This window comes from Phyllobates terribilis, unplaced genomic scaffold (genome assembly GCF_046119375.1).
Source record: "Phyllobates terribilis strain yellow unplaced genomic scaffold, ASM4611937v1 Scaffold_9__5_contigs__length_417890890, whole genome shotgun sequence".
Taxonomy (NCBI): domain Eukaryota; kingdom Metazoa; phylum Chordata; class Amphibia; order Anura; family Dendrobatidae; genus Phyllobates; species Phyllobates terribilis.
In genome coordinates this window covers 203,643,553-203,658,284 of record NW_027362769.1, presented here as the reverse complement: position 1 = coordinate 203,658,284, position 14,732 = coordinate 203,643,553, and the positions used below count along the sequence as shown (strand labels likewise).

At 42.6% G+C, this 14,732-nt stretch overlaps 1 protein-coding gene across 1 annotated transcript in view; it reads left to right on the top strand.

The window, feature by feature from the left end:
• Positions 1 to 14,732, top strand: part of POLR3E (RNA polymerase III subunit E) — a 33,319-nt gene that overhangs the window by 6,927 nt on the left and 11,660 nt on the right. The window contains exons 2-18 of the mRNA XM_073647592.1: positions 196 to 284; positions 1,453 to 1,503; positions 2,404 to 2,481; positions 2,570 to 2,685; positions 3,107 to 3,189; positions 3,726 to 3,833; positions 3,921 to 3,973; positions 4,375 to 4,494; positions 4,597 to 4,682; positions 5,192 to 5,236; positions 6,065 to 6,156; positions 6,766 to 6,886; positions 7,172 to 7,253; positions 9,205 to 9,264; positions 10,211 to 10,368; positions 11,341 to 11,405; positions 12,383 to 12,885. Coding sequence (XP_073503693.1) covers positions 249 to 284; positions 1,453 to 1,503; positions 2,404 to 2,481; positions 2,570 to 2,685; positions 3,107 to 3,189; positions 3,726 to 3,833; positions 3,921 to 3,973; positions 4,375 to 4,494; positions 4,597 to 4,682; positions 5,192 to 5,236; positions 6,065 to 6,156; positions 6,766 to 6,886; positions 7,172 to 7,253; positions 9,205 to 9,264; positions 10,211 to 10,368; positions 11,341 to 11,405; positions 12,383 to 12,885 — 1,857 coding nt within the window. The 5' untranslated portion in view covers positions 196 to 248. The remainder of the gene's footprint in view (positions 1 to 195; positions 285 to 1,452; positions 1,504 to 2,403; positions 2,482 to 2,569; positions 2,686 to 3,106; positions 3,190 to 3,725; positions 3,834 to 3,920; positions 3,974 to 4,374; positions 4,495 to 4,596; positions 4,683 to 5,191; positions 5,237 to 6,064; positions 6,157 to 6,765; positions 6,887 to 7,171; positions 7,254 to 9,204; positions 9,265 to 10,210; positions 10,369 to 11,340; positions 11,406 to 12,382; positions 12,886 to 14,732) is intronic.

Genomic DNA, 14,732 nt, shown 5'->3' with positions numbered 1-14,732 from the left:
ATTGTACAAGGATCCGGCCTTAGAAAAAACGGACAACATGCACAGCAGGTCATTTTGACATTGCAGTGCATATATTCATTATTTTTTTTTAGCATTTTTTCAGGCAACATCTGCCTGTACACATAATTTAAATGAGAAAACAGCTTTATGTTGGAGTGACGTCAATGTACACCGCAATGTATTTACTCTCTACAGGTACCATTGTTCTGTCCGGAGTGGAGCAGGGCGTTGGTTCATCTGAAAGTAGTATGGAAAGTGAAGATGACGACCCAATTATACAAGAGGTCAGTGTAACCATCATATGTGTTCCTTTGTGACCTCCACATCTATCGCCATTATTAATAATCCTCTATATGTGCAAAATGTTACAGGGCGAAAGGTGGTTTTTTTTCTTGCTTGTTAGTAAAATTTACAAAGGAAGCCGTACCTGCCCCCACGAGCAATGCTTCTCTGCCGCCAGTCTGGAGGCAATTAAAGGAGTATTCCCATCTTCAAGATCCTATCCCAATATGTAGTAGATGTAATAATAACAATATTAGCAAATACTTCCAATTAGAAAAGTAGTATAGTTCTTCTGCTTAACTATGCTGCTTACCCCATGTGCAGGGCAATGCAGTAGCTTAGGTATCCATGGTTATGACAGTTGATTTAGTGACAGGTAGTTGTTAGTGGTCGTAACCATAGATACCCAAGCTACTGCAATGCCCTGCACATGGTGTAAGCAACATATCTAATCAGAAGAACTATACTACATTTCTAATTGGAGGTATTTGCTGATATTATTATTATGTGTACTAGAAATGGGGATAGGATCTTCGAGATGGGAATACCCCTTTAAGTCCCCACCAGCAGTGATCTGACCTCTGAGGCTACTAATTGGCTCAGGTAACTGGTGGTGGTGACGCCATCTTTTCCAGTCAGGCGGAGACAGTTGGAGCGGCGATATTGTATCAGAGGGTGATTTCTGGGGTACTTATGGCCTACTGTTAAGTTTTACAGAAGAGCGGAAAATCCTTTTAAAATAATTTATGGCCTTTCTGGACCTCCCATAATGGAGAATACATGTTCAGACTCTGTGTGGGCAGCTGGCACCACGGGACCCCCGTTCTGATGATAGTTGGTGGTTTTATCAGATGTATGTGTATATACTCCGTTCACCAGTCTCCTAAATAAAGTCTGCAGGTCCAGTATTTTTAGGGATCCTGTTGGCAGGACTCCCCGATATAAGCTGGTGTCGGCGCTGCATCTTTCTTCTTACACCGATTCTCATCACCCCTTCTGGTTAGCCAAAGTTCCCTTTGTTTTCACCAAATTTCGGGGTCTTCCATATTATAATTACCTTGATTAGTCCAAGAGGCACTCGGTGAGGATCAGTCCAAGGATCCATTACTGCCTTATTACAGCCCTTATTGGGGCCTTGTTATCCCCTTACTGACCCTCTTTATTTTGCAGCTTGATGTTTATCTGGCCAAAAGCCTGGCGGAGAAGCTGTACTTATTCCAGGTAAGCTGCTAGGCGTGATCATAGATTACTAACGAGTTGCATCATATCTTATCTGCCGCCATTTATCCACCATTACGTTTTCTGTTGTCTTCTACTACAGTAGTTATTTTATATAGTGGAAACCTATAGCGGCGCTGTATGTGGGGGACATGCCTCTCCTCTCATTAGGATCCGTCTCTGCTATTCTAGTTGACATATTAAAGCTGTAAAAAATAAAAAAAAATGGCGCAAGTACAAGATACCACCACATCTGCACGTCTGTAGAAGGGGCTGGAAATGTGCTAAAATATCAAAAGTAAAGTACGTGAAACTTGCCAATGTCCGCTGTTCTCTTTCTAGTGCTTTTGTTCTTGCTGTCCAGTGGACATGACACTATGTGTAAAAGAAGAAAAAACCCTTCCCCAAAAAATCTAAAACTCTTCCTTTTTCCCATTCTGAACATATTAAAAGTAAAAAAAAAAATAATTTATTATTGCCTTTGCTGTAGAAAATACAGTAAAAAAGAAAAAAAAAAACCACCAGAATCTAATTTTTCAGTTGAAAAATGAAATAAAGAAGCGATCAAAAAGTTATACGTATTCCAAAATGGTAGCAATAAAAACTACAGCTCGCACCCCCCCACACACAAACAAGCCCATTGAAGAAAAAGATAAGTTATGGGTCTTTAAAAAATGGTGAAACAAACAAAAATAATAATAAATCAGAATTTTTTTCAAAGTAGTAACACATTAAAGCTGTAATTTTTACAGCCCAGTGAGTGCAGTAAGAACAAAGTAAAAAAAACAAAAACCATGGCAGATTTTTTTTTTTTTCCTTTTAATACTGGATTTGTCACAAATGGAGGACGTCTGATTGTGTGAACAGAGCTCGGTGGAACATTGCTTGTTTTCCTATTCCCAGTATCCAATCCGACCGTCATTGATGAACTATGATGGCGTCCCACATCTCTCAGCGAGGATTAAACCAAAGCAACAAAAGGTGGGAGATAAAGAGAATGAACTTGTCACCTTCAGTGACTCTTATAGAGCTTGACGGCTCTTACGTTGCCTTCTGCGTGCTTTTTCAGGTGGAAATTGACATGGCCATTAACACAATGAGCCCAAATTACTGTCGGAGTAAAGGCGAACAGATTGCACTAAATGTAGATGGCACCTGCAACGATGAGACCAGCACCTACTCCTCGTAAGTACGGAGCTCACTGTTCTCACCATATATATAATGTGTATAATGTGCGTGTGTGATTTAGATATATATATATATATACACACATTATATATACAATGTGTGTGTATACGGTGTATATATAATCTGTGTATATATAAAATGTATTATAGTGTCTATAATGTAGCTCAGGCTGAGGTACATGGTAAGTACATCCCTTTCATGTTTCCCGATCTCCTCCAATTCAAGTCACCTGTTTTCTCCTTGGATATAATCATGGGGCATTATACAAGTCCCCCAAACATTACTGGGTTTGTTACTCTTCATGTTGGGAATTGCAGGTTACGAAAGACTACAGACCCGATGTTTCACTTCTGCAAGTAATTTAGGGTAATATTATATATTATCTTTTATTTTTCTTATCTCACCAATTTCATTCTAGAAAACTTATGGACAAACAGACTTTCTCTTCCATACAAGCTGCGGGCAGCACTTCTCGCTATGCGGTTGGATTTTATCGAAAAGGTACGTTGTGGTTGAACTTTCTTTATCAGGTCAGTGGACGTCTTACATCTGGTTTCCCCACAATCAGCTGTTTGTAACTTTTATTAAATGAGCCGAGAAATCCATGAATTAATATAATTACCCTCCTGTTAATTCCCCCACTTCTCCAGCACTTCCGCCACGTTGGTCCTGCCGGTTTTTGTATAATGACTTGCTGACCAGGTGCAATGACTGGCTTCAGTGGTGATGGTAGCATGGACAGCTGGTGACCCCCTAATGACCGTGATTGGCTGCAGCGGCCAAACTCACACGGTCAGCACGTCATTGCTGCACGACAGTTTGCAAACAAAAATGGGACTACAGGACTGGAGGCGCCGGAGACCGTTGCATATTGTCCTGGTGGCAGTGTATCCAATACCATTTAATAGCAGTGCTGCTTTATGCCTGGGAATTATTTTCCTTCCCTTTACAAAGTGGTGGAGATCCCAACTTATCAATATTCATCTGTATAGTCCTTAAAGGGATTGTCCACTCCTTTTTTTTCCTCTCCGATGCAGGTGAAATTCACGTAACTCCTCTGCACGGGATTTTGCAGTTACGGCCCAGTTTCACATATTTAGATAAAGCGGATAGCAAATATCGAGAGCGGGAAGCTGCAAACGATGGTAGGCCATAGTAATGCCGCGTACATAACATAGATTTGACCACTCATTTCCACAACTAATCAACTACTTATTGCTTTGTCTTATTAGCTGCTGGTGATTCCTCCCAGGATGAAGGTGAGGATGACGTCAAGCAAGTAACTGTAAGTCTTACATGGCAACTCTTCATATTCTTAGCATTGTATCAAGTATTAGGATCAGTTTATATCTCCGTCTTGGTCTCCATTTATTTATAATACACCCCGTTCTGCGTCATGTCTGTCCTACAAGACATACTAATGGCGCTCGGTGGGTCCCAGGGTCTGTTGGTTCCGTCGTTTTGCTGTCTTGGACACTGTTTGCACATGTTCGCTTTTCCTCTTACCTTTTCCAGCAGGTTATGCTGGAAAATTATTTTATATGCAAAGTATCTTAATAAATGCAAATTATTGGGATATTTAGCTCTGAAGATGTAAAGGCAGTGTAGGAATGAGTTATGCTGTGTTTCTTCTCAGAAGCCGCTCTGATCAGTTCTTTTGGTAAATGTCGCTTTATCCCCTTGCAGGTACGTTTTTCCCGACCTGAAACTGAGCAAGCCAAACAGAGGAGGGCGCAATCCTATGAATTTCTGCAGAAAAAGCAAGCGGAGGAGTCCTGGGTGCATCTTCATTACTGTGGGATAAAGGTCAGGGGTAGACGGGGGAGATTTTCCCAACGTAACATAAAAGATGCAACTAAATTTACTGAGAAGAAGCTAATTTTTTTTGCACATTATTCTTATTTTTAGGACAGTCGATCAGAACATGAAAAACAATATCTGCTTTGCCAAAATCAAACGATGACTGAAAACCAAGAATTAATGAAATCTTCCAGGTAAGGTTTTATGTCTTCTGTCGACGCTGGCCGGCGCTGTGGGCTCTGTCGGCGCTGCGGGCTCTGTCGACGCTGGCCGGCGCTGCGGGCTCTGTCGACGCTGGCCGGCGCTGCGGGCTCTGTCGACGCTGGCCGGCGCTGTGGGCTCTGTCGGCGCTGCGGGCTCTGTCGACGCTGGCCGGCGCTGCGGGCTCTGTCGACGCTGGCCGGCGCTGCGGGCTCTGTCGACGCTGGCCGGCGCTGCGGGCTCTGTCGACGCTGGCCGGCGCTGCGGGCTCTGTCGACGCTGGCCGGCGCTGCGGGCTCTGTCGACGCTGGCCGGCGCTGCGGGCTCTAGCGGCAAACGTACAATGTGTAAACGTTTTTCAAAGTTTTTTTTTTTCCTGTTTTAGTCACTATAGGTGCTGTGATAAAATAGCATATGTAATAAAAGAATATGTTCCTACAGGAACAATGTAGTTTTTATGCTTATTCAGTTTTTACACCGTTCCCTTTGTTTTTCATGTCAGTGAGTATCTCCAGATGCTGATGCCTCCTAGCGTTCAGGAAGAAATGTAAGTACTTTCTCATTTTCGTTTGCCATGAATGTTTTATCATTTGGTGTCTGACTGCGGGATCGCGTGTTGTTCCCACCTAGGCGGTGTATGGGATCAGAAAACTGATTGGATCTGAATGACGGGACACCCATCGGATTTCACATAATGTTTTTTATGGAAATTATAGCGAATTTACTATACCGCTTACTGACTGTCTACAATTAACAGTCGCATTTTTGACACTGGCATTGAATAGGGGAGGTGGAGCAGCAATCCACAAAGGGAAATCTCAGGATCTCTACATGGTAGTATAACTTGGTGATCGGTGGGGGTCCGACCGCTGGGACCTGCACCGATCAGCAAATCTGGGAACTTTTGTCCTGATTATAAAACGGACTAACAGATCGGACACACAACCGCTGCTCCATTCATTTTCTATGGGACTGCTGGGAAAAAAAAAACGTGCAGCACTCAGCAGCCCCATAGAGAATGAATGAATGGATGGGCGGCCGAGCATGTGCACGGCTCCATGCTAATGGGCTCAAAAGTGCCCTATTCTGCCGATCAGTACAGGATTGAAAGGTCATCTTTCCACTGATCAACACGTTATCACCTTTCCTGTGGATATTGGAATTATTTACAACGCACAACCCCTTTAAGTACAGTTTATACTTTACTGTAAATGCCTTTAAAAAAAAAAAAAGTCCAATCATTTCAGTTTAGATCATCGATCTTTTATGTAGAAAAATTCTATACATCCTCACCCTATAGTCTGTGGACTGCAATATGCCAGAATTGCAAAAATGTATTTGATTTCTGAGTAATTCTGTACTTTTCCCCGTACAGTGAAAAGCCGGTGGCTCCAAGCAACGTGTTATCTATGGCTCAACTGAGGACTTTACCGCTGGCTGATCAGATCAAGATCTTGATGAAAAATGGTATGTGTGACCTAGGACGAAGAGCGGGAAACCCACAACTAGAAGTGCTGATAAGGAGCTGCTTCCTGCCGTGGGGCCGCTGCTTCCTGCCGTGGGGCCGCTGCTTCCTGCCGTGGGGCCGCTGCTTCCTGCCGTGGGGCCGCTGCTTCCTGCCGTGGGGCCGCTGCTTCCTGCCGTGGGGCCGCTGCTTCCTGCCGTGGGGCCGCTGCTTCCTGCCGTGGGGCCGCTGCTTCCTGCCGTGGGGCCGCTGCTTCCTGCCGTGGGGCCGCTGCTTCCTGCCGTGGGGCCGCTGCTTCCTGCCGTGGGGCCGCTGCTCCCTGCGTTGGCTGCATTCGGCACATGACACAATAGCATCGCGAAACCTTGGGTACAGTGGCGTCGACACTGCTGGAATGGCGCCGCTGCAGGATGAGGGGACTATAGATTTTTATTTCAATTTCGGCCCTGATATGACTTAGGTGGGGGTGTCCGATAGTGGTTAATCCCTTTAATTCTATATATTCAAAGTTTTGTACGTTTGCAAACAGCTTACCTTCCCAATGACCAATCCACTGTATACAAATTTTACAATAGTCTTTGTTTAAATTTTTAACACTTTTGTCTCTGCAGTTAAAGTCATTCCATTTGCGAATCTCATGGGGTTAATGGCAGCAGGAACCGAATCTATTGCAGTTCTGCGGTGCATACAGCAGGTGGCGATGTTGGTGCAAGGAAACTGGGTGGTTAAGAGGTGAGGGCTGAAGTTTACAGCAAACTCTGCACCTGATCCCCCCCATATGATGATATACATTAATATAACAGTATTTGATCTTGTTAGATTTTCTTTTAAAGCACGATTGTGTCCTAAATATGTTTTGACCTAGAGTTAAAATTGTAGAATTTTCCTACTTTAATGGAATATTGTCCGTCATTGTAGTGGCAGAAAGTTGCCTTGTTGCCCGGAGAATCCAATCTGCTCTTTTATTTTCTAAATTAATCTGGAAAAAATAAATCTTTATTCTGTGATTTCCTGCAGTGATGTTGTGTACCCCAAAGAGTCGTCCAGTCCCCACAGTGGGGTCTCCGCTGAAGTTTTGTGCCGTGGAAGAGATTTTGTTGTAAGTATGACTAGGACATAATACAGAGCAATACAATGACTGGCGATATTAAGGGGAAAAACCCTTCAAATGAAGACATAAATGGTCACTTTAATTTCAGACAACTTGTGACGGCCACTAGGTGTCTCCCTACTGTGCAATTTTCTATCCACTGCCTGTTGTCAAGTGTAATCCGTCTCCAGCAGCAGAGACCCCCAGACGGATTACAGCACCTGGGACTGATATTTGTCTCTCTGCTACCACTCTTTTAAACTGCACAGAGAAGTTGGCTTACAGTTGAGGGCAGGAGCTTTGCATTATGGGAAATAAAAGAGAGGAAGTTCCAGCACCTATGGAGCCAGCAGAATGCTGATTTAAGAGGAAGTCCCGCACACAGATTGGATAGCAAGTTACAGAGACTGAGAATCTGGACATGTTAGACTGGTTTGTGCACCAAACGCTGTTTAATTTGTGGGGGATGAGGGCAGTAAGACATGAGGCTTTTTGACACTATTTGTGTGAACGGACTAGTGCGCTTTAAATATTGCAGAGATTTGGTCATTCATATTCATATCGGACATTGGATTTTGTATGTGAGGCTTGTCTTGATTTTTTTTTTAATGCATTTTTACTTCGGCCCTATTGCACTATACATGTCCTGTAGCTGCACCGATCACTTGGGGGCATACCTGTCTCATTAAGTGTTGGCATGTAGTTAGGTTTCACCTCTGGGACCCCCATAGATTGAGGCTGCAGTCCCTTACATTTTTTTCCTATGCTAATGGCCAAAGCTGAAAGACCTCTCCAGTTAGGTGAATGGGGCCTGCTGCAATTCCCTTCACAGCCATGTGGTAGGGAGGGCGCTGCTGAGCAGGAAAAACACATAAAGGGGATGCTGTCCTGAGCCTCTTTATTCTTAGTATTGAGCCAAGAGATCATGAAGTGATGGCATATCCTAGCAAGAAGCCATTACTTAATAAGATAGGAATGCTCCTTTAACCCCTTCGCACCTGGGCCATTTTCCGTTTTTGTGCTTTAGTTTTTTGCTCCCCTTCTTCCCAGAGCCATAACTTTTTAATTTTTTCGTCAATATGGCCATGTGAGGCTTGTTTTTTTGCGGGACGAGTTGTACTTTTGAACGACACCATTGATTTTACCATGTAATGTACTGGAAAAAAATTCAAGTGCAGTGAAATTGCATTTTTTGTGATCTGGGGCCGGGTGAGGACTTATTTTTTGCGTGCCGAGCTGACGTTTTTGATACCATTTTGGGATAGATATTATGTTTTGATCGCCTGTTCTTGCAGTTTATTGCAATGTTGCAGCAGCCAAAAAAACGTAATTCTGACATTTTGATTTTTTTTTTTTTCTCATTACGTCGTTTACCGATCAGAATAATTCTTTTTATATATTGATCGGGCGATTCTGAACGTGATAACAAATGTGTAATTTTTTATTTATTTTTGTTTTGTTTTGAAGCCCACCCCCCCCTTCAATTTTGATTGATTTGATGTGATTTGAACTTTTATATATATATTTTTTAAAATCTTTTTAAAAACTTTTTTTTTTACTTGCTTCAATAGTCCCTTTAGGAGACTAGAAGCTACCATCGTCCAATCGCCTTTGTTACATATGGCAGGGCTGTGTGTAACAAGAGTGCTCAACTGCTGATCAGATCAGATGTCATGTGCCGGGAAGGTTGCGGGCTCAGCACCTGGGGAGACACAACACTGTAGCGTATATATACTCCACACGTCGTGAAGGGGTTAAAGATGTACATTTGCTAATTTCGTTCCCTTTTGAAAAAAAAAAAAATTCCAGTTGCTCCTGTTTGCAGTATTATTTGCGCACCGTGCACATATTCACATTATGCCGCACCATTCTTTTCAGCAGGACAGTGGCCTAATAATTGTAGCATGTACCATGTAGACTTTGAGCAAAGCATTGTCACTACTGATCTTGTCTTTTCTAGATGTGGAAGTTCACACAAGATCGCTGGGTGGTGCGGAAGGAGGTGGCCACTGTGACAAAGGTAAGATGGCTGTAAATGTACTGCCGTGTGGAATAGGTGTGATGGACGTATTCCAACCATTGTATACACTGTGGGGCCAGACGCACTTGCCTGAGCCGTTCTATTAGAAATAAGTTTTAAATCCCTTTGTGACGTGATGTAAATGGTGATCACACGTCAGGTGCAGATGTATGATGGCTTAGGAGCTGAGCCAGCTTCATATATTATGGGTGCTGGCTGTGTTATGTAGCCGGCACCTGCCTCTAGCAGCAACTTCATTGCCATGTAACCACTTAAAAGGAATCTGTCAGTAGGATCAACTCTCCTAAGTAGTCTATATGGACATGCAGGTCATAGGAAGCTGAATAACTTGACACCCTGATATCTGAAATCCGATGTCTTACTCCAGAGAAATACACATTTTTCTTAGATCTTAACAACTCATTTGCATATATCTGACGGGCATAGATCTCAATGTGATTCCGCCTCCAGATTAAAAGGAGGAGTTACCTGTGTGAGACCTGTAATAACTGACAGTTATAATCACACTCAGTAAAACTGATCTTTGTCTCATTACAAACACATCTGCAGTTGCAGTCGTCCGCTCTGCTGCAGAGCTGTGTCTGATTACAACTAACACACTTCAGTTTCCATCTCACATCCAGTGGGGGGGGGGGGGGGAGAGACCAGACCCTAGTCCAGCGACCATGTCAGCGAACCACCTCATACCTGCCACAATCCCTGCCGCCTCCTGATTTGTAGGGTTTTAGTGACACGCATGACATTGTGCCGACCTATTAGGCAGAGGAGGCCCCAGGGGTTCCATCAGGTTCCTGTCCGGTGGCCACGGATCACTGACTCGGTTCTGCAAATCACTTTGCTCCTATCTAACAGTAATCGTAGTATGTATACTGCTAAGCATTAATACAAGAACATAGGTTGCATTCTTGTCTTTTTTTCCCCCTAGCTCTGCCAAGAAGACGTGAAGGATTTCCTGGACCAGATGGCCATAGCCAGAATTAACAAAGGCTGGGAGTTTATGCTGCCTTTTGATGAAGATTTTATGAAGAAGCATCCAGATGTGGTCCAGAGACAGTCTATGCTATGGAAAGGTATACAGTCCAAGTAAGTATGGCGTCACAATATCTGATGGCACATATCTACGTTGGGGACCACCGATTAGGAAGATCTAGAGTTGGAGTTCTCACGAGAAACCTTGGTTGGGAAACCTCCGGTCTGTAGACACAGTTCTGTCATCTGGAAAAGCGGATTCAACCAATCTTGTCAGAAAAATTTCCCTCTTGGAGGAGCGTCATTACAACATACCCTGCCTCACTGATAATAATTCACCATCTCTGTAGGGTTTGCCTATCAGTGTCATATGGGTTATGGTAGTAAGATCTCTGCTGATCAGAAGAACAGGTTTCCTCCCAATCACCGGTGAGGGCAGGTGGCCATGTTTGTGTGATTGCTTTTCATGGCTCCCAGTATGTCCATGGACTTCAGAATATGGATGTGATATAAAAAAATATATTCTCCTTGATTCATTTGGTTCTAAGCAGAAAGGATCAGAAATAGAATAACTTCACAGTTTTATTTGTAAGCGTTTAAAGAATTTAACCCAAATTTTCATGGAGTGAAGAGAAAATCCTGATCACAATCCGTAGAGTTTGTGATCTAGAATATTTAGAATACATAACCATGTAGAGGTAATGGTGCGATCCAAAGCCACACTGATACCACACCGCGAGGGCCACTGATGGCCATATCTGATTTTAAAGAAAACTGCGTTGTGACACCGGATGTTGCACAACTTTTTTCAAATTCTTTGAATTTTAAGTGATAGGAAGACCCCCACCGATAGGCTCGGGGGCGCCATCACTATGGCAGTGCAGCCTGGCAGCCGTGCCAGATAACCGCACATTAGTAAAAGGGATTTTACATCATTTTAAAACAAAAATCATGTTAGTTGTGTATGGGTGATCATGACGGTGGGTCTCGGGATCTCCCATTCCTGACTATATGTATAAACCGCCCATTGTGGCAGCTAACGTCCGATGATCTTCCCATCCTACATGATGTCTGTCTCCTTCGCAGGTTAGAGAAAGTGTTCAGTTTGTCTAAAGAAGATGTGATGTCCAAAAAGACAGAAACGTCTTCAGGTAATGTTCTGAAATCTCAGTTTTGATTTTCGCATGGATTATGTGGGTCCCAAATGTACGGATTGATGTACATCTATTGTAATTTCTAGTCGTCCCTCACTAGCCACGTACATTACTCATGCTTTATTATGACTGATAGTTGTCTTCTAGTTTGTATCTGGATTAAAACTTAAGAATTTGCTCAAAATTATATCCCTGAGCTTCTGTTTCTGGATTTGTCCTTGAAGACAACGATACCCTGGTAGCTGATGATCCATGATTGATCCACCGCAGGATCTAAAAGTTTGCAGTCAGTCAACCTAATTTTACCCTTTTCTTCCCTGTTATATTCTTTGCCGGCAACTATCTTCTCTGGAATAATCTTATTTTATTAGGCTTGTCTTAAACCCCATAAGAGGATATGCACAGGCTCAATTAAGGATTTTATTGTCCATGTGTAATCCCGCTTTATTAACCCTTGGTCGCTGAACTCCGGGTGTAATATCCATGTGAAGGGTGTAGCTGAAGTTTGATCTCTACCTGATCTACATTGGAGGTGATGTTACATATTCTTGGTTCATTTTTGCAGCAGCGTTATTCTTCTCTTTAAAAAGACAGACTTAAAAAAATAATCTACCATGTTGGAATTTTTACGGTCATTGTTCGGTGGAAAGTAGTTCATGCCATTTGTTGAGTTGTCATGAATCAATCATGGATAATCAGCTCCCATGGTATCCTTAGGTGGAAATCCAGACCAGGCCACAGATCAGGACATCAATAGATCAGTGATTTCTAAACTTTAAGCATTGGCATCCAAAATGACCAATTTTCCATACCAGCTGTGAGCGACAAGTCCATCAGAAAATGTCCGCGTGTCTGGCTTTAGAATCTAAAAGCTGCTTCAAAAGTACCAGGGTCCTAATACTCATTAATATATAATGAGTGTACATAGCAGTAGATATGGAGTTCATTTACCATTACATTTGCTTTGCATTCAGGAGCTTCATCCACTGTGATCACCGGGGACCAAGTGTTGAACTTGGCCAGAGCCAAAGCCAAGGAGAACCAGGCGCGGTTGGAAAAGGATTTACAGAAAAAGAAAGAACAGACCAAACTGACCTCCAGCGTGACTGTCGTGGCGGACGTCCACATCAAAGAGGAGCCTGTGAGCGACGACGAAAGCATGGACACCTCGACGTATGAAAGCTTCAATAACGGGATGGTTGAAAGCTTCAATAACGGGATGGTCAATGGCGTCCATACAAATGAGAACTCCGAAGAGTCAGTGAACGGAGAGAAGGACCTGGTGGCTAAAGAACTGGTGGCATTTGTGGAGACTACATTTAGGAAGCAGTATGTTCTGACCATGAATGAACTTAAACGTTTATTTAATCTCCATTTAGCCAGTCTTCCTCCCGGACATATTCTATTTAGCGGCATTTCGGATAAAATGCTGCAGGAAACGGTTTTAAGTTCTGGCTGTAAACAGATCATGGTGCCTGTAAGTATTTTCACACTTGTCTACCAGCAGTTTCTTGGCTTGGCTACTCTTTATTTTGTTTTTTCTCAGTGTAGGTTCCATGGTTCCCTGTCAATGTATGTTATGCCTCTTGCAGATTGGTGGGGGTCCTGGTCCTGAGACCCTCACTGATTGCTGAAAAAACTGCTCTGGAATGCCGAGGGGAGAATCTGCCGAAGTCCTAGACCTTTTTTCCCATACATGGCGTTTGTAGGAGCTCGGTGCTTCTGCCTGCTGAGCACAAGCTTCAGAATAGGGGTTTGGTCGATCAGTGGGGTCTGAGAACCCTGCCCCCCATAACTGGCAGAAAACAAAAAATTAGATGATACTTTATCAATCTAATTTCTAGGTTAATATCTTCATTCTTGAGTAATAAGTTTTTCACCAAACCTATTGTTTCAGAACCCAAACTTCTACGGGTCCACTCATCCCTAGTAAAGGCTTCAATAGAAAAGTTAAAGAAAAAGAGTTAAAAATGTTTGTCAAAGAGTTAAAAAAGCTGTCCCACTAAGTTTTTTTTTTTTTTATTCATTATGTGTATTGGTGCATGTAATATAGTGTGCGTGTATTAATATACTCCCCTACCGCCGTTCTCTCCAGTGTCCAGCTCCAATCTCCGCTTCTCGGAGACATCACCACAACTGTAACTATCCAGCTCACTCGATGCTCTATCCATGAGCCAGAAATGGCTTTTACAACAAGTGCTGATGCCCTGCTATGCATAGCACAAGCGATCAGACGATCACAGCTTCAAGCTACTAAATACTGTAAAAAGTTAGAAAAAAAAGTTTAATATAAAAAAAAATAAAAATAAAATCACCTTTCTTTTGCCATATTAAAAATAAAACAAAAGGTAAAAAAATGCACATATTTGGCATCTCTGCGTTCGTAAAAGTCCGATCTATCAAAATATAAAATAAATTAATCTGATTGGTAAATGGCGGATTAATTTATTTAAACATTTTTTTTGGCCTCAGCAACATTGCAATAAAATGCAGCAAGAGGCAATCAAAACATCGTATCAGTAAAAACATCAGCTCAGGGTGCAAAAAGTAAGCCCCCAAACAGCCCCAGATCCTGAAAACTTAAAATGTTACAAGTCTGGCGTCAAAAGCTATAACATTTTTTTTTATACAATTTTTGAATTTATTTTCACCACTTGAATGAATGAAAATATAGATATATATAGATACGTTTGGTATCTACATATTTGTACTGACCTGGAGAATCATACTGCCAGGTCAGTTTTACCACGTATGAACATAGTAAATAAAAAAACAAAACAATTGTGAAACATTTTTTTTTGCAATTTCAACGCACTTGGAATTTTTTTCCCCCTTTTTCCAGTAGACTGTGTGGTAAAATGAAAGGAGGTGCCATTCAAAAGTACAACTCGTCCTGCAAAAAACAAGCCCTCATATGGTTATATAAAAGTTATGGGTCTTGGAACAACAGGAGGAAAAATCGGAAAATGGCGTGAAGGGGTTAAGTAAAAAGTTGTGTTTTATCAGCAGATTATCACTATTATTATAGCGCCATTTATTCCATGGCGCTTTACATGTGAAAAAGGGGTATACATGGCAAACAACAAGTACAATAATTTGAACAAAAATGAGTCAGCGACTGGTACAGGAGGAGAGAGAACCCTGCCCGTGAGGGCTCACAGTCTACAATGAATGGGTGAGGATACAGTAGGTGAGGGTAGAGCTGGTCGTGCAGCAGTATGGTGGAGCGGTGGTTACTGCAGGTTATAGGCTTGTTGGAAGAGGTGGGTCTTCAGGTTCCTTCTGAAGGTTTCCACGGTAGGTGAGAGTCTGATGTGTCGGGGT